At 42.0% G+C, this 24,735-nt stretch overlaps 1 protein-coding gene across 3 annotated transcripts in view; it reads right to left on the minus strand.

The window, feature by feature from the left end:
* Window positions 1–24,735, minus strand: part of PWWP3A (PWWP domain containing 3A, DNA repair factor) — a 705,148-nt gene that overhangs the window by 147,620 nt on the left and 532,793 nt on the right. For all 3 annotated transcript variants that reach the window (XM_044054007.1, XM_044054008.1, XM_044054006.1), the window contains one exon: window positions 6,445–6,505. In XM_044054007.1, coding sequence (XP_043909942.1) covers window positions 6,445–6,505 — 61 coding nt within the window. The remainder of the gene's footprint in view (window positions 1–6,444; window positions 6,506–24,735) is intronic.

Here is a 24,735-nt window from a genome sequence, read left to right on the forward strand (position 1 = left end):
CCCTGGGCCATATTCCTTAATAGTGGGTACCAGTGCTGGCGTGGCCAGTCTGGGGCTATGAGTATCAGTCGTGGTCTCTCCTTTCTAACTTTCAGAAGCAGCGTTGTGAGGAGAGGCAATGGAGGGAAGGCATATGCTGTCAGGTTTTTCCAACTGAATGAGAGTGCGTCCACTTTCCAAGCTTGATGGTGAAGTGTCCGTGTACAAAATTTTGTCAGCTGGTAGTTTTGGGGGCTGGCAAACAGGTCTATGTCTGGAAGGCCCCATTTTTGAGTAATCATTGTAAATACTTGTGGATCCAGTTTCCACTCGTGAGGATCCATGATGTTTCTGCTGAGGTTGTCTGCCAATGTGTTCTTTTTTCCTGGCAAGAATTGAGCTTGTAACTGAACTTGGTAAGCCAGTGCTGTGTTCCACAAGGTCATTGCTTGCCTGCTTAGAGGGTAGGAGTGTGTATCCCCTTGTTTATGTACCACATTACTGTGGTGTTGTCCGTCCTTACTGTAAGTTGTCCTGGATGTAATAGGTTTTTGAAGGCTGTCCGAGCATTCTGTACAGCTAGCATCTCTTTTTGATTAATGTGCAGATTCCTTTGATCTGCAGTCCATATGCCTTGAACGCACTGTCCTGCCATGTGTGCCCCCCCAGGCGTAGTCTGATGCATCTGTTGTCATAGTTTTCCTGGCTGGGGGGCAAGGTGAAAGGCTGACCCTTGTTGAGGTGACATGCCTGTGACCACCATAGAAACTCCTGTTCTAGGCAGGGAATGAGAGATATCATTGTGTCCAAGCTGTGGCTGTGTTGAGACATATGCTTTTTAGGTACCACTGTAATTTCCTCATATGCAGCTTTGCAAATGGTATTAGTAGAATGCAAGATGCCATGAAGCCCAAGGCCTGCAGAATTTTTCTTGCAGGGAGCTGGGTCTTTGTTGCCATTGCTTTGAAATATTGAGTCAGTTGTAGTTGTTTGTCTGGCGTCAGATAAGCCTTCTGGGCCATTGTATTCAAGCTGGCACCCAGGAATGTCATATTTTGTGAGGGTATTAGATTTGATTTCTTTTCGTTCAGTGTACCCTAGGCAACTTAGAAGATGTTTTACAAAAGCCAGATGTTGTAAGAGGATGTCCTTGCTTTCTGCTTGGATGAGGCAGTCGTCCAGGTATGGGTATATTTGAATTCCTCTTAGTCTGCAGTATGCAATTACTGGTGCCAAGCATTTTGTGAAGACTCTGGGCGCAGTGGATAAGCCAAAGGGCAGTGCAGAGAATTGGTAATGGGTTGAACCTGCAATGAAACGGCGGCATCTTCTGCAACTTTGTCTGATAGGGACATGCAGGTATGCCTCCTTGAGGTCCAACGTTACTAGCCATGCTTTCTTGCCCAGCATGGGAAGACGCTGCTGTAGTGTTAGCATCTTGAATTTGGGTACTTGTAAGAAGGTGTCTAGAATTGAAAGGTCCAGAATTGGTCTCCAGGCATTGTCCTTTCCGGGGACTAGAAAGAGTCTTGAGTAAAATCCTTGGCCTTGCTCCAGTGCAGGTACCAGTTGAATGGCTCTCATGTCCATGACAGCTGTAATTTGTTTTTGTGCCTCTGCCCATTGATTTTGTGGCAGGTTTGGCATTCCTCTTTTCATTGGCAAGGTGTGGAAATGGAATCTGTATCCTCTTGAAATTATGTCTAGGACCCATTTGTCTTTTGTGACAATGTGCCAGTTGTCTGTAAAGAGTGCGAGTTTTCCTCCCAAGGGAGCTGCCAAGAGTGTGTTGCTTGGCCGGATGAGTTGTAAGTCATTGAGTTTGCCTTCTAGCAGTTTGGGGCCTGTCTTCTCCTCCCTTCTGTGTTGCAGTGCCCCATTGTCGAGGTTTGTATTGGGTTTGTGGTTGTCCTCTGCCTCTTGGACGTCTGTATTTACCCCTCTGTGGTCTGTCAGTAGCTGGAAAGGACCAATTTTTTGTTGGCCAATTTCTGCTGAAGCAAGGGGGCTGTACCTGTAGAAAATCTTTGACTGTCTGCATAGATTTTGCCTTATCCTCCATTTTCTTTAAGACTTCTTCTGCTTTAACTCCAAATAGAACATCCTGCTGTAAGGGAGCATCTAGAAGCTTTGCCTTAACATGATCAGGCAGAGCTTGTTCTTTTAACCAAGCATGCCTACATATAACAGACCCAGTGACAGCTGCTCTGCAAGAAGCCTCTAAAGAATCAAATCCACATTGTAAAGTATGTTTGCCCACCTGTTCAGTTGCATGCAACCGATCCTGCATTTCTTTCAATTCATACTGTTGAGGGAGTGTGTTCATTTTTTGTTTTAACTGAGACATTAGAAATTGTTGATATTTTAGCATCTGAAATTGGCAATTTAGTGCTCTCATAGCTAGAGTGGAAGAGGTGTAAACCTTTTTCCCCCACCTGTCAAGTGCTCTGGAGTCCCTTTCAGAGGGTACAGGATCTTTTGCCATAGAAGCCTTAGCCCCTTTGGGACCCTGGGAGATGGTCTCTGGATCAGCAACAGAGCTTTTATAAAGGAATTTGTGGGAGTCTGGCACTCTATAGTATCTGTCTGGTTTGGCTGGAGCAGGAGGCAGAGAATCTGGGTTCAAACTAGATTCTAAGTAAACATCATCCACAATGTCTAAAACTGGGGGGATGGCAAGTGGTCTGTGCTGGGGGAGTAAAAGAAACTCTCTGAGCCTTTTATTTGAGTCACAGTAGTCCTCAGCTTCCCAATGAAAATGTTCCCTCATAGTGTGTAAAGTTTCCCCAAAGGAGTAGTCTTCAGGAGGAGAAGCTGAGGGAATAGAATCCTCAGCATCAGAATCCTCATAAGGGGAAAAGGAGTAATCTTGACCCTCTGAGGAGCCTGAGGAAATAGACACTTGTTCAGAGGAGGCATAATCTTCCTCTTGTCTAGGCCTTTTGTCGGGTGGGGGTTGGGAACCCCTGATTAGAGAGATCAAATCTTCAGCCATTTTAAGCATCTGCTTCTTAGGCATGTGGCCTTGAACTGGGGACTGAAGTGCAGTCTTTTTTGGCTTAATAGGAGTCTTAGACTTGGGATACATTTTTATGGTGGGCGTAGTCGGTCTGAAAACGCCTTCAGAAACCGAAGGTGTTTCTGCAGTCCCGACATCTTTTTCTGTAGTGTCGTCGGTAGAGGCTAAACAAAATGGCTGCGTCGGCCTAGTACTCTCCGGCAAAGGCTCTGAAGCGGTCTCGGGTTCCAAATCTGCGGTAGTCAGGGGCTGCTTCGGAGCCTCACTGAAGACCGGTGAACCAGAGACCTGTCCAGCCGAGGCCTCGGAGTCTGGCTTGGGTCTAGGCTGCTTGTCCTTATCCTTGCGTTTTTTGTGCATGCCGGTAGTCTGTTGCTCCGACGGCATCGTATAGTTAAATTTTCTACCGAAGTAGTGTCGTGCGAAATCAAAGCGTCTTTTAATAGTACGCTTATTAAACCTAGCACAAAAACGACAACCAGTGTCGTCTTCTGGGCCTAGGCAAGGTATACAGCAAGAATGAAAATCCTTATGAGGTATTTGCTTCCCACTAGAAATACAATTGTTAACTTTTTCTGACATCGGTCTGAGGCAAGAAAAGTTTCCCCAACGGGGTACTTAGATTTATAGAAGACTTCAGATCTGAAATTCGAAAATCTCAGGAGTCGGCCAACCGGCCAGGTAAGTTCATAGATCCAATAGTGGACTGAGCCAATACTACCCCAATCTGAATCTGGGTCTTGACGAATTTCATCATCATCCTATCCATGTCTGCCTTGGACTGGCTTTTGGAGGACATAGAGGAAGCCGATTGGGGAGGGGGGTCCGGAATGCCTAGGCTTTGGTGAAGGGGACTGTCGTAGCTAACTTGGAGACTCATTTTGAAATCTTGGATACACAGTCCTAGGATCCAATGCAGGAACCGAAGGGACAGGAGAAGATATGGCAATGACCTCAGTCAGATCTGAGGAGGCCTGTAGATCCGGTGAGGCAGTAGACTTCTTCGGATCCGAGGAAGACAGACTCATAGTTTTCTTTGATTTCATTTTTGGTTCTAAAGGGTCTCTCAGGGAGGCAGTGAGGGACCTCTTCTTATGCTCCATGGAGGAGGAAGACAAAGCTATTGACGAGCTCTTAGCCTTGAATGCCAAAGAAGGAAGGAGACCCTTCAAAATAAGTGTGCTGCACCTGTCCGCCAGCACACGTGGATTGAAGGAGGCACAAGTGTCACAGTTTATCTTGAGATGGTCTGCACCTAAACAGCAGACGCACTCTTTGTGGGCATCTTTATTAGGAATCTTGTGCCCATAAGTGCATCGCTTAAACTCTGGAGTCAGTCTGACATAAACCCGATCGAATCCCACCAAAACAAAGAATACACTGCAGAAACTGTACAATTAAATCCTGCCAGTTCACACACACACACACACACACACACACACACACACACACACACACACACACACACACACACACACACACACACACGATTCAGAACTAGTTCTAAGAAATCTATGCCAACTCTAAGCCTAAGAACACTACCTAAACTACCTTACTGCCAAAAAAAAAATTACCAGAAAACACGAGAAAAAAATCTAAAACCCTAACTTTCAAAACTTTAAACACTTTTAAAACTAGTAAAACTAATACACAAGGGAGGAGCACACTATTTAGCTATAAATATTAAACGTTGAAAAACTGACAAAGGATATTAATTAGAGAGACAGAGACTAGATCTTCCATCCGGGTTTGAACATGGCAAATGAGATCTGAGGTACTGGGATGTGTATAGTGTATTATGGGTAATGGGAGGCGCTTGAGAGTCAGATCAAAGTCTGGAAGAAGTCACCGAGCCGGATCAGAGGGTTGGATCGGAGACCCATTTGTGAGGAGGAATGAAGAGGACAACAGATTGTTTTGCCAAGAGCGATGACTTCAATTAGGGGTACAGAGAATAGGCAACAGGAGGGCTGGAACTTACTGGAGTATGTGGCAAGTTCAATGATACAGTCAGTGCCTAGCCAAAACCTGGATGAGATTACATCCTCTTTTTGCCTAACACAAAAGCACACGTTTGAAGGTGCTGTGCCCATGCCTTTTCCTTTGATGATTTCTCTAATGCTGCTTCAAGAAAAGCTTAAAAATAGGAAAAGGAACTACAGTACAGGACACTACACAAGAACATCTTCTCTTATGTAACCAGGGACCAACAATACTCAAAATGCCAGGACAACCTGGACAGTCAGCTACTAAGCAACATACATCAGTACTACAACCGGCACACCATGACTGGAGAAAATCTGACCAAATAATGGGTTAACTCAAATGCTATGATGTACTGCTAGAGTTACTTTCCTTACAGAAACTAACACTAACTTGACAATTATTTAATGGTTCATTTCTGAAATTTAATGAATGACAAAAATGTCCTACTTATGGACATCTGGCTATGGGCAAGAATATCTATATAAAATCTGATGATTCTGGTACCACAGTTATGAGAAACTTATGAATTCATGAAGTAGGTCACAAAAATATTCAATATGTATTATACATATGAATGTTAAGACCGAAATGAAATACTGCAAAAATGTACATAATAGTAGTCTTCAAGGTAATCAAAGAGGGAATACAAAAATACATCAACAAACTCAGGTTCTGTGGAAATATGGAAGGTCTGGGTTCAAGTCCTCGCTAAGACACATTTCAAGTGCTGTGTTCCTAACCTCTAAGCAGGGTCTATGCTTGAAAAGCTAACTGACCGAGCAGTTTGGGTTCTGGTTCCAGGAGTCTGTTTATGCACTCTCTCCCACCCTACTCCCTTGTTAGACTACTTTTACACAGTATTGAGAGGAAGGAAGGTGCATAAGCTCTGTAGTTAGCCTTGGTGATGGGCAAAAAAAAGGGTCCGAGGACAAACCCGTCCAGTGAAAAAAATATGCAAGTAAATGAATTAATAAGTATGTAACTTCACCTCCTCTATTCTCACTGGCAAGTTTGTGTTCATTTTTAAATAAAGCTGCAATTCTGTTATCAAATTTTGCCACTTCAGAAAAGGCAATACAATGGTCTGGGCAGGTGGTATAGTTGGATAAATCCCTATTCTGTAGCAGACAGATGTAAACAGTGTGGCACCGAGCTCCTTCAGATGGGTTAAAATATTGTACTGACTGGATACAAATAATGCAACCATAATGTTTTCAACTATGAGAGGAGTACTGCATTTCTGAAGTAACTTAAGACTTAATCAATATCCTCAATACATTTCCATGTTCTACCGAAGTCTTGTATGCTGTTATTGCAGTGCAACACAAGTTCCCTTCAGTGATAATCTATAAAACCCGAAACGTCAAATATCAGGATTATCTGGAAGGCTACTGCTATATCAAAACAGAACTTAACATCTAGCAGCAAAGGCTACATGAAAATAACATTTAGATACTCACTATCAAATGCTGACGTTCTTCACAGTCTAAAGGTTTTAACTTCCGCAAAGATACAGTAAAACTGCAAAATAAAATGACATTACTTTAGGACATTTATTTTCAACATCTGAGCTAATCAGCTTCAAAAATTCTGTAGTTTGGCTTGCAAAAAGTATTTGTACGAGTTTTATTTTTGATGATTAATACTGTTCTTTAAACTGTGCGTTATAGTATAAAGGTACAAACCCTTGACTACGGCGCAGGTGACCAGAGTTTGATTAGTGGCTCGGTTGCCCACAGAGGATGGTCAGGGAAGACTGAAGTGAGCGGCTGCTGCAGGTTTAGCATACTGGGAGTTGGTAGGTAGTTTTGGCTCACCGCATGAAGGCGCCTAGCAGGAGCACTGCTGGTTACACCCAGTGGAGTTTGAGCCTTGTTATTCCCCTTCAGAGTGCTTTCGTTCTTGTAAACTGGGGGGACTCCGTGTGCACAGGCACACTTTCCTTCGTAAAGACAGCACTACTGGAACTCAGCTGCCATGCTCCTAGAGATGGTAGGCTGCTTTGCAGGAGCAGCAAGGCTGGCCCACTCCATATCTCATTACTTTTGCTGGCAAACTGAGGGCTGACTGGGAATCCCAGTCATAAATGAAGGGGCTGACTAGGTGTAGGTAAAAGAGCCAATCAGGGTAGGCCCTGTGGGGAGAAAAAAAAAAACCCAACAAAATCTGATTTAACATGCGTACCCTAGTGTACAGCAGTAAAATCTAAAAATGACAGAAAACATCTTGCCTACAAGCTTACCAGTCTTCATTTTAGTTTCTAAAGAATTCAAGAGACTAATACTTGACATTTAATGGGAGATTGAAAAACAGCACTAGGCTCAGTCCAAAGTGCTGAACAAATCCTAGTTATCCAGTTTCAGTCAACAAGTCATCTCACCAGCTTACAGCCTGCCGAAACAAAATCAATATTCAACAATATAAATTGGCAGAAGTATGCAACCAACCTCATATTTTGCAGTTCCTAGTAAGTCTCAGAAAAGATAAAAAAATAAATCCATTTGACCTCAGAAAAATAATGTTACTGCGAAACAATGATTTCATAAAATCTCAATTAAGCACTACAGGTTTTTGAATGACCTAGTGTTGTAGGCTAACAGGGCAACTGCCAACAAAATCTAAGGTTTGCAATTACTGAAAATCCTAAGTCTGAAAAGCACCATATTACAAAGCAGTATTGTGCAGAAAATGAGGGTGTAGCAAAATAAATATGTGCTTGGTTGATGATCTGCAAGGTAGTCCACTGTGGATCTACAACTAGTACATTCCACTTTGCTGCTTTTAATTAGGCGACATTTCTCTCTGACTCCTGTATTTGTGGGTATGGGAACCGTCCTGCCAGCACATGCTAGAATAAAACAGCAACCCAATTCAAATCAAAGGAAACTATGAATATTACCATCTACAAGGGTATATAAAGATCCACTTGCCTTAAAAGAAAAGCCAAACAGCAGCAGCTACGGGGTGTATGATCTGTCCAAACACAGGGGGATGGCAGAAACGTATTAAGGAGCTACAGGAGAAAATCCTTCAAAGATCAAGTGATATGCTGAATACATACCTGCTATGTTGGATAACATTTTGTGTGTGTTTGTGAGTAGTAAGAATCCCAAATGACATTAAACCTCCAAAAAGGAAAGAGGTAGACAACAGCAACAACATGTCAAAGGAGGCCAGACTCTCTGAGTTGCAATCCAAGCAATAATGCTAAATGAAGGTGTAAACTGAGTGGTTGTAGCTCAAATATCTACAAAGGAACTGTTTGGAGCAGAAAAAACACTGCTGAAGACTCAACAAACTGCTAAAATACATGGCAATGTCAATTCAGAGATCTGGCTCGGGCCATGAAATGTGGTGTGGTTGACATCTAGAGAACCTGCCCTTTCAGGGGAGAGGCCCCAATAGCCTGGGAAAAGTTCTCATAGCGGGGCTGACTTGGAAAAAAAAAAAAAAAAAAAAAGACTCAAACACCTTTATCAAATTAACACTTCTGACGTGGATTACTTTTATATGAATGTAAATTTGCCTAATTATAATAAACATAACATTATACTTCACATATATTACTATGTAGCATATAACCTAAGCAACATTACATAAATTACTCACTTCCTGCCTTTGTTTTTAAGCAAAAAACATCTTTATTAAACCATCACTTACGACATAGGCAATCATACATTTATATAAATGTAAACAAACTACACCGACACAATCCTAGTTGCAAGCATTTTACATCACAAACCATGCTAACACATTCCCAGTTGCAAACATTATACATCACTTATAATCTACCCAATTTTTTCAGTCATACACTAACATTCACTTAAGTCCTGCCACCTTCTTAAACCTCATTCATCCCTTGCATGCATTGTTCCCACAATTCCCATTTTTCTTCCTATGTAGTGTGCTCCTACCCTTTTCTAAAGATCTCAATTCCAGTTGTTTTATCTCTGCCACTGTATTCACTACTTCTAGTATAGTTGGTTTAGGTTTTGATTTCCATTTTCTAGTAACTGCTTTTTTGGCAGCCACCATTATTAGACACAGCAAGGCTTTATCATGTCTAGGCAATTTCAATTTTATATTACAGCTCAGAAAAATCATCTCCCTTGTCAAACCAATCTGCCCACACAGCATCTCAGACAGTGCGTCCCACAGAGAATCGTTAGTCTGCCAAAGGGCCACACTCCCTGAAAATGTTTCCAATTACCTCCTCCTTCCTCGTCACACCTCTATTTGGTGTCTGCCTGAGGAAATATTCCCTAGAGTCTACCTGGGGTATAGAAATATCTATGTAAACATTTCCATGCAAAAATCCTAAATCTTCCAGATTTTGTTGCATATTTGAGATACATACATATATCCTCCCACTGTTTTTTGTGAATTGTCTATCCAATCTCTCTTCCCAATCCTTTCTAACCTCCTGATTGATACTTATAGTTATCATGCAATATTTTATATGGTCTACTAATTATTACTTTTTTAATGGTAGCTTCTGTTCTAGATTCTACTAAAAACTCTACCAGTGCTGGTCTTTTGTTTAGGACCCCCCCTTATTTATTTCTCTTTGCCTATACTCAGATATCAATCCCTGACAACGAAGGCAATCTCTAACCTCCAGTCCAAATAAATTATTGGCGTATTCCCATTCTATCATCTTTCCCCTCTATAGTTATTTGCTTCCACTACTGTGGTTCGTGTGCCAGTTTTCTCCAATAAACCTTACATTCTGCTTCCCTCTAGATCATCATTGTTCTGTTAATGTTGTCAAATGTTTACCTCTACTCCACAAAAAACACACGGATCCACACCCATCAGTTTTGGCATTACTTTTGCCATTCTTTTATCTATTATAGAAATGAACACTTTATAATTATGGTTTAGTATTGAAATGGGCCTGTATGAAGCTGGAGCTGGTGGATCTTTACCCTCTTTGGGTATTACAGCTACCTCTACTTTCTTCCAAGACACTGGTACTTCTCCTCTTAAAATACTGTTAAACAAAACCTTCCAGATATTTTTTTCCTCCTAGCTTTCAAGCTTTCACAGGAATACCATCTATTCTTGGGAACTTTCCTGTAGATTAGCTGACAAAGTCTTGTTGTTCTTAGTCCTGAGAGTGACCCTATAGTATGTGTGTGTGTGTGTGTTTAAAACAATGTCTATTCCAAAGATAATTTCCTCAATTAATGAAAAGTATGAACATGTAATAATCCAATTTTTTTTTTTAATTCGAAGGAAGTATACCGGTTATAATATTCATAGAAACCATACATATTCTAATAGTAGGATCATACTGCAATATGCTATGCAACATGCGAATTACACACCAGGTGAGCAAAGGGGCATGTGACCTGACGTCGAGCTTTTTGACTTTCCCTATGATGATCTAGGTACCCGGATGCCACATTCAGACAAATGTACTACACAAAACAGGGAGCTGTCAATTTTTTTGGGGGGTGGGGGTGGCACTAAAAGTGCATTAATGAGCCTGAATGGCAGACTGACAGTCTCATCCAAGAGACTGGACAGGTAAATGAAGATAGGACATCATCACGGTTAAGATATGGCAGCCTCATAAAACAAGCATGGAGTCATCACAATAAAATATGGATGAGGGGAGCCTATACTGTACCAGTACTGCTTGAACATTTACAGTTACCGCCAGAATGCTCACATTACTGTACTATGCTCATGTGGTTTACTACTGAAGAATCCTACACGAGTGTGAAGAATAAAGTGCAAGAATACTACCAAGGACCTAGGGAGGGGATGCATAAATTTCATGCCAAACTGCAGCTGCAAAGCCTGCTTGGTTTCAGGAAAATGTTCAGCTTGTAGTGTCTAGTAGTGGTGTGAATGGACGTCCATGTAGCTGTCCACAAGCACTCTGTACTGAAAAATAGCAGAACGTTGTCCTTGATAAACGTACCTTAATCTGCCCCTGCAAGGTTCTTCCATGTTGATCACAACTGGAAGAAATACAGTCAACTAGTCACTTAGGGTTTATCTGGATTGTTATTTGCTTACAAGGCATGAAAAAGAGAGAGAGAAAGAGAGAGATGGCCTGCGAGGGAAAAGGAGAAAGAGAGAGATGGCCTGCGAGGGAAAAGGAGAAAGAGAGAGATGGCCTGCGAGGGAAAAGGAGAAAGAGAGAGATGGCCTGCGAGGGAAAAGGAGAAAGAGAGAGATGGCCTGCGAGGGAAAAGGAGAAAGAGAGAGATGGCCTGCGAGGGAAAAGGAGAAAGAGAGAGATGGCCTGCATGCCTGAAATCTTTACTTCCATAAATGTTTGTGCACATCCAAGAGGTGCAAAACCTTAGTTTGTTTTGGAGATTTGTAAACAATACTAGGAGATGAACAGTCTCAGTCCCAGCTGCTAATCTAGTTGGTATGAGGGTAGGGGTTCATCCAAACAGCCACTCTAACTTGTGGGATAACTGGGCGATGTGTTCTACAACTTAAGGTATGGAATTATAAAGTTCTCTAAACTAAAAAACATGGTCACTAGCTCTCAACATTCCATCTCCAAAACATGGAATAAATGGGTGCAATATGGAATAACTGCTAATAGTTTCAACTAGGAGGCTCAGAGAGTAGTTAAATGCATTAACTTTACACTTATAAAAATCTCTTACCGAATTAATATGATTCAGTATTACAGTACATACTGTTAATACCTGTTAATATTGAAGTCGGCGTGACAACCCTTTCAACATGGAATAACATGTAATGTGGAATTTTTAAAACTTAAAATGAGGAGGAACTGTTCCTCATATTGTGGTATAGCTGAGAGGCATTATGGCCATTAAATTAAGCCTCTTAAAATAAGAATATTATAGGAACTGAACTGCTGATTTATAAGAAGCAAAGCTGACTTTTTTCCAAGATGAAGTTTAAATCCTATGGGAGATGTGAAAAATCCCACTGAAGGGTCAAGAGTCTTGTTTATCCAATCTTTCACCCAGCTTGCTGGGAGAAAGGAAAATCAAGCAATGAAAGTGGATTAAATAATTTTGGAAAACGTTCCTAGAAATTATAATGCACACATCTCAAACGCCAGCTGTATTCCACAAATAATGTGCCAGAATCTTAAATACGTTTTTCTAGAAGCAGCATTAATTCACATCAAAACAAAGATTGCAAAACTTAATCTAAGACTCTTAGCTCATTTTTTGTGGAACAGAGATAGCTTTTGATATCTGTGCAGTATAACTCCTAGGAACATTCTCAGAGATTATTTTACTCACTTTCATTGGCCAAATTCCACGGGGAACATAATGGCTTTGTTGGAGGCCTCAGATGCAGCATACCATTCACAAATTAGTTGACAATGGGGACAGCTGAAAAATAAGGTTCCACAGACATTTTCTGGAGTCGAACTGGCAATTGCGAACTGCTTCTGCTTCGGACACCGCACGGCAAGAAAGACTGATGCAATGGCATCGGCTGAATGTTTTATACCCCTGACGACCTGACGTCATGGAAGAAGGGACAGCAACCGAAGCAGGACCCACGACTTTTGTTAATCAGGCCGACTGAGGGCTACTGCAAGCAGATAACCCAAATGTGATGACTGCAACAGTGAAACACGAAGAACATCTGCTTTACGAAAGTGTGTGTGTGTGTGTTGATGGTAATGGGTCAGAAAGTTGTGAAGTTTAAAGCTCGAAGTTTCCAGGATATACAAACTATGGGGTCTTCATACACAAGTAACAGACCAGTAAACATGGCTGCTTTGAAATAATATTTAACAGCATGGCAGGTATTAATTAAATATTCAATACACAACAGATATGAGACACTCTTGGTGACAGACTGTTAACAGGACTGAATGGATTAAAGCTTCTGCTGTAGGGGGTATCATTTCTTACTAAAGGATTTCTAATGGGGGACGACTCCAGCTATGTTAGGAAGAAAATGTACCTAGCTTTGGATTCCAAAGAAGTGTAAGCAGGTTTATAGGGCAGCTGAGAAGGAGACTGTTGTCATATGAAGTGGGAATTTAAAATAGGCTTTCCTATGAAGGCAAACAAGATAAGGTAGACCCAACTAATGTGAGAAAAACTATACTCCTGTATTTAGGATGGCTTGTTTGTGTGTAAATGAAACTAAAGCATATATGAAGTAAAATAAGAATTTAAAGATGCCCAACAGGCTCCCCTCTACATGACAGGGGGAGACCAGTTTCCTCTCCTCTAACTGTGGGCTCAGGCAAGATTACTTAGAAATGATAAATATTTAGAATATGTTGGGTTCTGGACCATACCCAAGTGAAAAATTGCTGATCATTCATACACACTGCAAGAGAACCCTAGCCGTGGATACACACACAAATACTTTTTTGAAAAACAAAAGGCCTACTTTATGCAGTCTGTCCTTTACTTCTGATTTCCAGAGTCATGTGAAAAGCAGTACAAGACAGGGCCAAGTTTGGTGTCTGAGGCAGGAAAGAAAATATTTGGAGATACTTAGACTTTTGCTCCAGTATCCCAGGGATTTAACTGCCAGTAGACAGGACAACGATGTTGAGATTTCACACTCTTCCTCTGAATGATTTGACAACTCAGAGTGCTGCTCAACACATTTTCTTTCCGAAGGCTGGAAATGCAGACGCAAAGTAATACATAACAAGATAACAAAAATTACAGGTTAGTTTTAAGCAACGTTTTGACTCTACATGACCATGACACTATGAAAGTAAAGCTGTTCAGTACTTTATCTGCAGAAGTGATTTAAACTGAAAGTTAATTGTTTGATAATAAAAATGAAAAATCAAGTAGTATCCCGGTGTGAGCCATCCGGTGACAATAGTATGGGTACAGCTTCTCTCCTTATGTTGGGAAAGGACATATTAATGACGGAGGTAATACTCAAGAAGGGCAAATCTCACAATTAATGTATGTTAAACTATTTAAATTATGTTTATTTTAAATATTCACGTGTACCAATGATTCAATATCAAATGAGATATTCCTGATTAATGAAATGTGTGATAAGAAATGGAAATATTAAACCCATGCTTTAGTGGGGAGAAGTGCAAGAATACTGTTCGATTACAACAGAACAATCTAGAATTCAGATGAAACTGATAAAAAGCAAGCAATCCAGATAAAATGGAAAGGGAATGGTAGAAGACAAAGGTACAGCAGTGATGTTTGAAGGGCATGTGCATTTTATCATAATCTCAGTATTAACAGCACTATGGTGAAGCATTTGGTCAGTTTAGTTCATGCTGAAATAAGTAAGGGGACTGCACCTCTGACAAATGATATTTCCATGAAATTACTGATAAACATACATGGTAAAATAATGAAATATATAAGCTATGCTGATGCTATTATATCTGTCACAGATTACGAACAATCCTGTTTAATTTATATTTTTGGATGAATGGAATAATGTACGCCTGTTTTAGTTATTACTCCACAAAGGTAAAAATAAATGTTATAATAAAAGTAAATAAAATACATTGTCTTTGATGGCTAAAAATATACTATCACAAGTCAAGGTTATCGGATCTATATATCATGTTATGAAAAATGAAAACGAACGGCACAACAGTGACAGTTCCAAAATGTCGAGGGTCCATTTTTGAGATTGCACTACAGTGAAGATTGGGATATTTGCCCTTTCCTCACTGTAGTGCGATCTCAGAACTGGAATATATATTTGGGGGGGGGGGGGGCACAGCCCCCCCAATACCAAATTCAAGTTTTGGCTTTTTCGCTCTTGTGAGCGTTCGACATTTTGCGTTTGCGATGTTATGATACAGACTCAAGGTTATCAGCATGCCTTTTTAGTACTGGTTATCAATATTTGCTTTTGAAAAACCTAAGAAAAATGATAGAAATAAGGCAACAAGCATTTTACGATTATCAATTACTCAACTCAGAAAAAAGTACACATCGGCCAGTGGACACCACCTGGCCATATGTTATGTCTTACGGTGCTCTGCACTGCAGTAATAGTGACATGTATGTCATTTTTGTCAACTGCCAATCCACTTAAACTTTTAAGAAACTCCTGCTACTGTTTAAAATTGCCCCAAGTTTGCATGACATGTGGCATTAACAATCAACATTTGAAATAGTCTCAAAATTATGCTTTCTTAAAAGAAAGGGTCTTAAGGCATGGCAATCCCTTTGGCCTTGTGCCTCGTCATGCATCTAGGTGTGCAGTTACCACAACATAAATAATACCTTCCTTTGCCTTGATGCTTACGTTTGACGATGTTTGTATTTAAATCTCTTGTAGTTCTTAACAAAAGAAGAGTGGCTTGTCGTAATTTCTTCAAATGTACCTAAACAAGCAAGCCCTACGAAGGTACACTATGAATGTTAACAACAGTTAAAGAAATTATTAGCACTGGCCTGCTTTCCTTTTGAATAAGCTGACGGGAATACACCAAACACACACTGGAAAAACATGCACATCTCTATAGGTTTTGTACTTTTATACATTTCTGCAAAAATGTTGCCTTAGAAATTTTAATAAAACTGACTATTCTTTCCTCATATAGCTCAACAAATTCCACGTCTAGGGGGGATTACAGGTTAAGTACATTTAAAAAAGGCAAGGAAAATTAGTGCAGTAGTAACTACAACTCAGGCAGCCAACAAAATTGCATACAAAAATCTTTAATCACATTAAGCACTTTCATGCAAAAAAGCAGACTTCATCAGAAAGTACAGTTGTGTACACTTACCATAAATGTAGATGTTCGAGTGTATTCACTGTTGCAGTCATCACATTTGGGTTATCTGCCTGCAGCTAGCCCTCAGCCGGCCTTAATACCAGAGTCTTGGATTCCTGCGTCGGATGCTGCCTCTTCTTCCATGACGTCAGGTCTTCAGGGGTATAAAACATGCAGCTGACGCAATTACATCAGTTTTTCTTGCCCCCCACAATGGGAAGCAATTATATGCGTTACACCTCCATCAAAAAGCAAATATACCAGAAAGCTTAAAACAAGGAGGAAAGGTACAGCCAAGAGAAATCACGGGGCTGGAGGGAGGGTAACCAGGACTGCAACAGTGAATACACTCTAACATCTACATTCATGGTAAGTGTACACAACTGTACTATGTTCTTCGTGTTTCACTGTTGTAGTCATTACATTTGAGTTGATTCCCAAAGCTAAGGAAGGAGGAAGTTAGTGAGTATTAGGGCCATCTATTAAGCCCTGCAAGACTGCAGTGGCAAAACCAGCTCTGGATTTTGAAAAAATATGCATGTGGTAATGCTCGGTGAAGGTATTTACAGAGCTCCAGGTAGAAGCTTCTAGGATGTCTCTGGTAGGGACTCCTCTGAGGAAGGCTGTGGAGGTAGATGCAGCCCTGGTGGAATGTGGTCTTATCCCCTGTGGGGTAGGTTTTCCATGGTGCTTATAGCAGAAATGAATGCAATGGGCTATCCATTTAGAAACAGTCTGCTTTGAAAAGGCCTTACCCTCTGCCCCTGCAGCAAAGCCAACTAGCAGCTGTTCAGATTTTCTGAGAGACTTAGTCCTGTCCAAATAAAATCTAAACTGTCTGTACACATCCAAAGAGTTTAGTATTCGTTCTTCTTTGTTTTGCGGATTAGGGAAAAAGGTAGGCAAATGAATGGACTGATTTAGGGCCACACTAGACACCACCTTGGGCACAAAGGAAGGATTGGTCCTGAGGGAAACCCTGTCAGCATGGAAGGTAATGAAGGGCTCCACTGCATGAGGGCCTGTAATTCAGACACCCTTCTTGCTGAAGTGATGGCTAGAAGGAAGGCTGTTTTCCAAGAAAGGAATTTCAACTCTGCAGTTGCAGTTGGTTCAAATGGAGGGAGAGTGAGCTTTTCCAATACAAAGTTAAGGTCCCAGGCTGGAGTAGGGGCTCGCCTGTGGGGTCTTAAATTTTTGGCCCCTCTGAGGAATTGCTTTAGCAGAAGGTGAGAGAAGAGGGGTGGTTCAGTATTATAGTGTGCTGAAATGGCAGAGGTATGAATTTTAATAGACGAGAAGGATAGGCCCTTGTGGAGCATTTCTGTTAAATACTGAAGAATATGTGGGTAAGCTGGGCACAGTTGTGTCCATCCCCCGAGTCTGGCTCCAGGAACAGTATCTTTTCCACTTTTCAGCATAAGATTTTCTAGTACTAAGCCTCCTTGCCTCCAGAATGACTTCTAGCACCTGCTTAATGAGGGATGCTATTGGAGAGCTCAAGGAATTAGCCAGGCTGCAAGGTTCAGGGTTCAAAGCTGAGGGTGCAGAATCTGGCCCGCCTGCTGGGACAGCAGGGAAGGAGTCTGAGGTAGGTGCCATGGTTCCAGTGTCATACTGCACAAGAGGGGGTGTACCAGTGCTGGCATGGCCAGTCTGGTGCAATCAGTATTGTCCTTGGCTTGTCCTGTTTGATCTTTAGTAGAACCTTCGAGAGGAGCGGCAGAGGGGGAAAGGCATAAACAGAGAGGCTTTCCCAAGTAAAGGACAGAGCATCCACTTTCTAAGCACGATTGTGGGAAGTCCTTGTGCAGAATTTGTCCAACTGGTAGTTCTGAGGGGAGGCAAACAGGTCTATCTCTTGAGTCCCACATTTGTTCCTCAATAGGCTGAATATTTTTGGTTCCAGTTTCCATTCCTGTGGGTCCATGAGATTTCTGCTTAGGCCATCTGCCAGTGAATTTAGTTTGCCTGGCAGGAATTCAGCTTGTAGGTGCACTTGGTAGCTCAAGGCTGTGATCCACAGAGCCATGGCTAGTCTGCAAAGAGGGTACAAGTCGGCTCCCCCCCTGCTTGTTTATGTACCACATAACTGTGGTGTTGTCTGTCTTTACCAATAATTGTCCTGGAAGAATGTGGTCTTTGAAGGCTGTCAGGGAATTCTGTACAGCCAACATCTTTTTGGTTGATATGCAGGTGCATCTGTCTCTGGTTTCATTTGCCCTGAATGTACTGCCCTGTCAAGAGAGCCCCCCATGCATAGTCTGATGCGTCTGTTAGGGTTTGGGCGGCAGGGGGCAGAGTGAAGGGGAGCCCCTTGTTGTGGTGGCAGGCCTCTGCCCACGAAAGGAACTCTGTCTTTATACAAGGAATGATAGGAAACATTGATTCCAGGTCCTGAGAATGTTGGCATCATAGGTTTTTTAGATACCATTATAGTTTCCTCATATGCAGTCTTGCATATGGAATTAGTATAATGCAAGAGGCCATGAACCCCAGGGCTTGCAGATAGCTGGGTCTTTGTGGCCAGCAGTTTGAAGTAGGCTGTGAAATAAACTTGTTTCTCTGAAGTGCGGAGAGCCAACTGGGAAGTTGTGTTCAAGCTTGCTGCCAGGAATACAATCTGTTGGCAGGGTACTAGGTGAGATTTCTTTTTGTTTATGGTGCACCCCAGTGAGGTTAGAAGTTTCTTTACGAATGCCAGATGTTTTAATAGCAAGTCCTGGCTTTCTGTCTGAATTAGACAATCATCCAAGTATGGGTATATTTGACTATTTCTCTGCCTGCAAAATGCAATGTCTGGAGACATTTTGTGAATAACCTGGGTGCAGTAGATAAGCCAGAGGGAAGTGCAGAGAACTGATAGTGCATGGAGCCTGCCCTGAAGCGTAGGTATTTCCTGCAAGATTCCCTTATTGGAATGTGCAGGTACGCTTCCTTTAAGTCTAAGGTTGCCAACCAGGCATCTTTGCCTAGCACAGGAAGCAGCTGTTGAAGTGTTAGCATTTTGAATTTTGGAATTACCAAAAAGGTGTTTAGAATATAGCGTTCCAGGATAGGACGCCAGGATCTGTCTTTCCTGGGTACCAGGAAAAGTCTTGAATAAAAAACTTGACCCCTTTCTTCTGCTGGGACAGGTTGAATAGCCTTGATACTGAGAAGAGAGAGAACCTGCTATTGAGCCTCTGCCCACTGATTTGGGGGTAGGTCTGGCCAACCGTTTGGGGTTGGTAGGGTGTGGAAATGGAATCTGTATCCTTGGGGAAACTATTTTTAAAACCCATTTGTCCTGGGTAATGAATTCCCAGTTTTTTGCATGCAGGGCGAGCTTTCCTCCTAAGGAAGCAGGCTACTTCCTGCTTTGGAAGTGGAAGCCCCCCACTGCTTAGGCCTGTGCGTAGCCTGAGACTGTAACCTAGGTGGTTCTGCTGTTCCTGGTTTTGGACTGAAAAGGCCTGGAAGAGGCTGGAAAGGACCAATTCTTTGAAGGCCAATGCCTACTAAATCTGGGAGGCTGTACTTGTAGGAAATATTTCACAGTTTGCATAGATTTAGCTTTTTCCTCCATCTTTTTGAGGACTTCTGCTTTGTTGTAAAACAGGCGGTCTTGGTTTAAGGGAGCATCCAGTAATTTAGCTTTAACATGATCTGGCAAGTTTTGCTCCTTAAGCCAACCATGCCGTCTAAGTACAGATCCAGTGACAGCAGCCCTACAAGATGCTTCTAAAGAATCAAAACCACATTGCAAGGTATGTTTACCAACTTGTTCAGCAGAATGCATTAAATCCTGCAATTCTTTGTGTTCAGCAGAGTCAGGAATCGACATCATTTTCTGTTTAAGCAGTCCCATGATATGCTGTTGGTACTTTAACATATGAAACTGGCAATTTAAAGCCCTAATGGCCAAAGTAGCAGAAGTGCATACCTTATTACCCCATCTGTCCAAGGCTCTAGAATCTCTATCAGAAGGGGTAGGATTTTTGGCAGCAGTAGCCTTAATGACCTTTTGTCCTTGGGAAATGGTCTCTGGATCTGCAGTAGGATTCTTGAGGAGAAACTTGTGAGAGTAAGGTACTCTGTAATACCGGTCAGGTTTTCTGGGAGCCGGAGGTAAAGTGTCTGGGGACAGGCTAGATTCCAAGAAAGCATCATCTACAATGTCCAGAACAGGAGGGATAGCTAAAGGCCTGTGCTGAGGAAGGAGTAAGAATTCCCTAAGCCTCTTTTTGGAGTCAGAGTAATCCTTGCTTTCCCAGCGGAAATGCTCCCTAAGTGTGTGCAAGGTTTCACCAAAAGAAAAATCTTCTGGGTAAGAGACCTTGGGACACAGGTGGACAGTAGTCTCTCCTTTGATAATCACATCGCCACAGTAGTCAGGAAATCCTTCTATGTGGCACACCTCATCACAAAAGGTTTCTCATCCAGGAAAAAAGAGGTAATTGTTCCCCCTCTATAATGGGTCTAATGAGTGATGAGTAGAGTACAATGCCCCTTTTGGTATGTACCTCACATGACATCTACAACAACTGGAAAGGCCACAGAAATACCTCACAAAGAAGATTACCGGCCTCAAACAGATTCCCTACGCAGACAGTCTCAAAAAACTCCAGCTTTGCTCTGTCACATATTGCCTACTCAGGGGCGACCTCTGCCCAACATACAAAGCTATGTCAAACCCAGAGCTGTTGGACATGCTCCACTTAAAGAAATCCCAGTCCCTCCGAGCTACATGCTCTAGGTACCTAAACCTTGTCACCACAATAAACAGGACATGCTGGAGGGATAGATTCCTGCCTCAGAGACTTCCCATACTCTGGAACAAACTACCTATCTATATCAAACAAAGTTCCTCATTAGCACTGTTCAAGAAAAATCTTGATGATTGTATGGGAGATAGGAAATTCACCCCGGGGATCACTTCTGTGGCTCTGCTTGACAGGGGCACAGGAAAATAATTTTCTTGGGTGGCAAAAGCCAGGGTACCGTTTGGCTAGGCTTATATAGGCCCTAGGGCCAATAGCTTAGTACGTACCTATGAACCTATGGAGGGGAAGCAGAGGGAATGGAATCCTCATAGGTAGATAAGGGCAAATATCCTGGTAATCAGAAAAAACAGAAATATCAGAATCCTGATCCGAAGAATCAGAAGGAAAATCAGTTCTAGGTCTCAGAGGGGAAAGGCTAGCTTCCCCTAATTAAAGTAATAAGGTCTTCAGCCATTCTAAGTATTTTTTTTTTTTAGGCATATGGGCCTGACCATGCGGTTTGGAAGTCTGTTTTCTAGGCGTGGGACGAGTTTTAGGCCTGGATGAAGAAGATGGCGTCGATTTAAAACGTAAGTCTGTAGGCCTGAATATACACTCAGAAGCCGGTGCCTGCACAGCGGCTCCGGACTCAACCAAGGTGGAGACATCCACAGGTTCCATAGTTGAAGAAGCATCTCACGGCATACCGGACTCCGAATGGGTCTCAGTAGAGGCCTGCGAATCTGAAGTAGCGTGTATCAGGGGCTGCAAAAGCGCCTCACTGAGTACCGGCGAACTGGCAACTAGCTTGACGGAAGCATCGTCAGTTTTGGACCTATGTGGTCTGTCTCTGTCTTTATCCATACGTTTTTTCAGAGTATCAGTAGTCGGATGGCTTACCGAAGCCATTTCTGGATAGTTATACAGAGTACCAAAATAATTAGCTGCAAATAGACAGACGACGAATAGTTCGGGGGTTGAACAAGGCACAAAACCGACAGCGAGGGACGCCGTGGTCTGGGCCTAAGCAAGGAATGCAGTACTAATGAAAATCTTTATGAAGTATTTGCTTTCCACAGGTAAGACAATTGTTAACTTTTACCTGACATCGGTTTAGAGCAAGAAAAAGGATTCCCAAAGGGGTACTTAGCTTTTTTGAAGACTTCGGTTCTGAAACTCGAAAATTAAAATTTCAGGCGTTGGCTGACCAGTACTTGGAAACTGCTTCTGCTTCGGGCACCGTGCGGCAAGAAAGACTGATGTAATGGGGTCGGCTGCATGTTTTATACCCCTGATGACCTGACGTCGTGGAAGAAGAGACAGCATCCGACACAGTAATCAAAGACTGGTATTCAGGCCGGCTGAGGGCTACCTGCAGGCAGATAACCCAAATGTAATGACTACAACAGTGAAACACGAAGAACATCTGGTTCCAGTGACACAACCCAAGGTTTAAATACAAAAGATAAAACAACCACAACCATGAACATTAATTAACCAATAAATCTATGAAATTAATATAAATACATTTCCCTTAATGTTAAAATATAAAAGTTAAATGCATGTTAAATAAAGCACTTTTACAGAAAAATAATTTAACTGGATATTTCAAAGTTTCGCTGCTCTCTTTTTTTTTAACAAGGGTACAATGGAAACACAACTATTAATACTAAGATTATTACAAGCATTTAAATGAAGATGCTAGAATAATTTCCTATATTCTAAGGCATTTTCCCAAACTCCTCTCCTCTGGGATCACACAATACTATTTCCAGTATACCAAATACAAACTTATTAAAGTTATGGAAAACTAGGGAGTGTCACTATGAGTTAGTGTGCTTAGCTTTTTCCAATAGTTTTGTTCCCACTTTTTGAGGATATTTAAAAAAGGCATCTAGTGCCAAAGCTTCCTTGTGAGATGCTTAGCAGCTGAATTTTCCATGTGTGTATTACTCAGAGAAGTTAAAACTGCTTCTGGGACAAATGCCCCCCAGTGGACCAGTCCCTGCTTAGCATCCACTTATGAGGTCTGCTAATATTCTGCTCAAATGATCTACCCAGGAGTTCTGCTAAGAAAAGATGGAGGGCCTGACCAACATGCCTGATATCAGAGCTATTTTCCATGTTTTTAATCAAAACACAAAAGTGGCTCAAGGAGAACACTGTGGCATTTCTATCAAACTTTACTCAGACTGTGTGTTTGTGTGTGTGTGTGTGTGTGTGTGTGTGTGTGTGTATATATATATATATATATATATATATATATATATATAGATATAGATATAGATATATGTGCGCGTGTGTGTATGTCTGTGTGGGCATAACAGAATTAGATGACAAGCTTTCACGCAAATGTGTTTCTTCAGGTCAGTTTAAAAAAGCCACTTTTACTGTTTTTATTTATTTATTTACCTGCTAGTCTTGGTGTTTACCTGTTTTGAGCTACTTTTCATTTGGAGTACATGCTTTTAATCCCAGCCTGCAAACAGGTTGGGGATGAATACAACCCTGTTTATTATACCACATCACCACACAATGGTTTGGTTACAAATTGTAGTACCTCAGACTTTCTAAAGGCCACAAGAGCACATTGACACACAATCACTTCAATCATATGCAGTTTGCATTGGGGTCTTCTGTCAAATGCCCTGAGGTTTCAGTTACCCTGTATTACTTCCTCAGTTTGTGTCTGAGGTATCTATGATCAGAGTTTGGGTGCTGAGTCCTGTTTAAAGGGCACTCTGACTCTTCTGGACTTTTAGAACCTTCTAATGGTGCTGCTGTCTGATACAGGGTAGAAAATAAATCTCATCTAAGGACTGATTGTGCTGACTCTAAATACCTCTAAGGTACCTTTGAAACTTCCTTATGTGACACCTTTCTAAAGGAACCATACGGAATGGATGAAATCCATGTTACTTAATGGGCAGGTACTCCCTTTTGGTCATGAATTTCTTCTTGAAATTCTATGTCCTATGGTAGGAATCCCTTCTGATTTGTAAAATAAAATAAGGCCCCAAGAAAAACACAACAGACTAGACTTCAGGAGGTTAATGAAGGAATGAAGGAACATGGGACAGGGAGAGGGAAAGAGAGATTCTGAAAACAATTTATGCCCTCACTACCGACTGCTGTGACAGCCTGAATTAGTCAATCATCCAGATAAGGATAGATGTAAATGTTTTTTGCTCAGCAACAGGCGATTACCAGGTGCCTGACTCCACGTAAAAACTAGGGAGCAGTAGCCAGCCCAAAAGGCAAAGAGGTAAACTGATAATGATAGCTCCCTCTTACCTCACACCCGAGATAGCATCTACAGTCCCTGTAAATTTGATTTTGTAGGCAGACTTCCTTGAGATCCAGGATGACTGTCACAAACTATAGAACAGGGCAGGTGAGGCTAAGTTCAACATTTTGAATTCTGGCACTTTAAAGAACTTGTTCAGTCTTTACAAGTCTAGGATGGGTGCCTGGGTCTCCAAAAATTTTTCCAGGGCACAAGTAATTTCCAGCAGAAGTCTGTGCCACCATCTCCCTTTAGCACTGCCTCTCTCTCTAGCCTCTTACTGAAGATGCACTCTAGGAGGGGCTTGCACCAGTGATCTTACTGGTGAAATCCTATAGAACGGTCATGTCAGTAGCTGAAACCTGTACTACTACAGGATCAACCGAAAGACTTGCATGTCCTCCTTTCTCTCTCATTCTTCTGCAATTCTTCAAACTAGCCTCCAATTTTTTGCCATCTCAGGGGGCATGGAGGGGTTTGGGGGGCCGTGGTGGGGTTTTGGAGGGGGGCAAAGGCGGTTAGGCAGGTATGTGGACTAGCCATGGCTGCTCCCTATCTTTACTATGGCCCACGGGGCCTCCAGACTTCCCTTTACGATCTCCTTGCCATTTCTTGTTATATCCCCCCTTCTTACCCTTTGCATGCATGCCTTCACCCTGGGAATGGTAAGTGTACCAGCTCTTGAATAGGTAGTTCCTATCATACGTTGGGATGGTTGGAAGAAAACTGTAAAATAAACAGTAGGTACACCCTTTGCCCACAAGTTTCTTGAATGTTTTTTGAGCAGACTTATCTAAAGGGACACTGAAAATCTGCACTTTGCCATCCTCTGGCAAAGACTGCGTTCTCTGCCAAAAATCACTGACTCCAAGGCAGCAGCACAGAATGCTGCATCCATATCATAGCCCTACTTAAAGACATCTTTACTCACTCTGACCAACTAGCTAGGTTAACTGCATGAATTGCATCTTCTAAGAACTGTCAACAGAACCCCAACCTTCAATTCCTTAAGGAGCTTGGCTTG

This window comes from Protopterus annectens, chromosome 13.part0, assembly GCF_019279795.1.
Source record: "Protopterus annectens isolate FY-2018-M chromosome 13.part0, PAN1.0, whole genome shotgun sequence".
In the NCBI taxonomy this organism is placed as follows: domain Eukaryota; kingdom Metazoa; phylum Chordata; order Ceratodontiformes; family Protopteridae; genus Protopterus; species Protopterus annectens.